Source organism: Callospermophilus lateralis, chromosome 11, assembly GCF_048772815.1.
Source record: "Callospermophilus lateralis isolate mCalLat2 chromosome 11, mCalLat2.hap1, whole genome shotgun sequence".
NCBI lineage: Eukaryota > Metazoa > Chordata > Mammalia > Rodentia > Sciuridae > Callospermophilus > Callospermophilus lateralis.
In genome coordinates, this window is record NC_135315.1 from 50990423 (window position 1) to 50991552 (window position 1130).

At 54.2% G+C, this 1130-nt stretch overlaps 1 protein-coding gene across 1 annotated transcript; it reads right to left on the reverse strand.

Moving 5' to 3' along the window:
- Window positions 1-1130, reverse strand: Tmem256 (transmembrane protein 256). The gene is made up of 4 exons (XM_076870838.1): window positions 1014-1130; window positions 678-709; window positions 326-406; window positions 1-234 (listed from the first exon to the last, which is right to left on the reverse strand). The coding sequence occupies exons 1-4, from the start codon at window positions 1096-1098 to the stop codon at window positions 91-93; spliced, it is 342 nt and encodes a 113-aa protein (XP_076726953.1). The 5' UTR covers window positions 1099-1130; the 3' UTR covers window positions 1-90.

Genomic DNA, 1130 nt, shown 5'->3' on the forward strand with positions numbered 1-1130 from the left:
TTCTTCATTTGCTTTTCTCTTTTAATCCCCTTTCTACTCCAACTCTCCCCCAAATTACCAAGATATATTAGGAATTAAATAGAAGAGACCTCAAAGAGCCAAGGCAAGCCAGCCTATGAGTAACAGGCTCCCTCCCACCGGGCCCAACATCTGGATGCTAGAGTCTCCACTCAGAGCCTGGTAGTAAAAGCTGGTGCAGAATAAGGTGGTTCCAGAGGCTAGCAGCAACCCGGCCTGAAGGAGAAAATAACAAAATAGAAGCTTGTAAGAACTGCAAAATAAGAGTGGATAGGCTTGGTCAACATTACATAGAGGGGCAGATTACCCAGAGAGGCTTTCTGCAATGAGGTACCCCTAAAAGGGCCAGGCTGTGTAAGAAGTGGTGTTTGTTGGTCTTATCAAAGAGCTGTAAGAAAAAGAGACATGGGAACTTCGTAAGCAACACAGGAGCCAGGGATCCCACTGACACACAGGACCAGAATTGGTCTCTTCCGCCCACACCCTCCAAGTTCCAGCTTGCAGCTCCGCTCCCTCAAGTACCCACGCTACAGTCTTGTGGCCCTTGCTTCTTCCAGAAATCCACGCGTTTCGCCCCCACCCACAACTTTCCTCGGGGACCCCAGACTTTTTGCCTTCATAAACTAGGAAGTCGGGGAGATCCAGAGCAGTTACTTCACCTCCTTCCCGTAGGCGTCCGGGAACTGAGCGCCTGTGAAGAAGAAAGGCAAAGGTTACCAGACCAGATCTACTGCCAGAGCGGACTGTCCCCAATCCCGGGGGACCAGGGCGAACCTTGGTGAAAAAGGGCGCCCCCCAGGAAGCTTCCGGTTGGTAGAAACACGTATCGGGCATCAATGGGAACCAATTAGACCAGCTGAGAGACTTTTAAAGGTTTAGGGCACCGCGGGCTTGTGCGGTCGATGGGAAGCCGGGACTTCTCATAGGCTCCGCCTCTGCACCAGACCTCATAGGTCGCCCCCAGCACAGCCCAGCTGTATCCCCAGCCCCCTGACCGTGCGCCCCGTAGGAAGCCAAGCCGAGGGCCCCAGCTCCAGACAAGGCACCAAGGCGGCGGAAAGCAGCCCCGAGTCCGACCATGGCTACGGTGGTCACGCGCGCGAGGAACACCG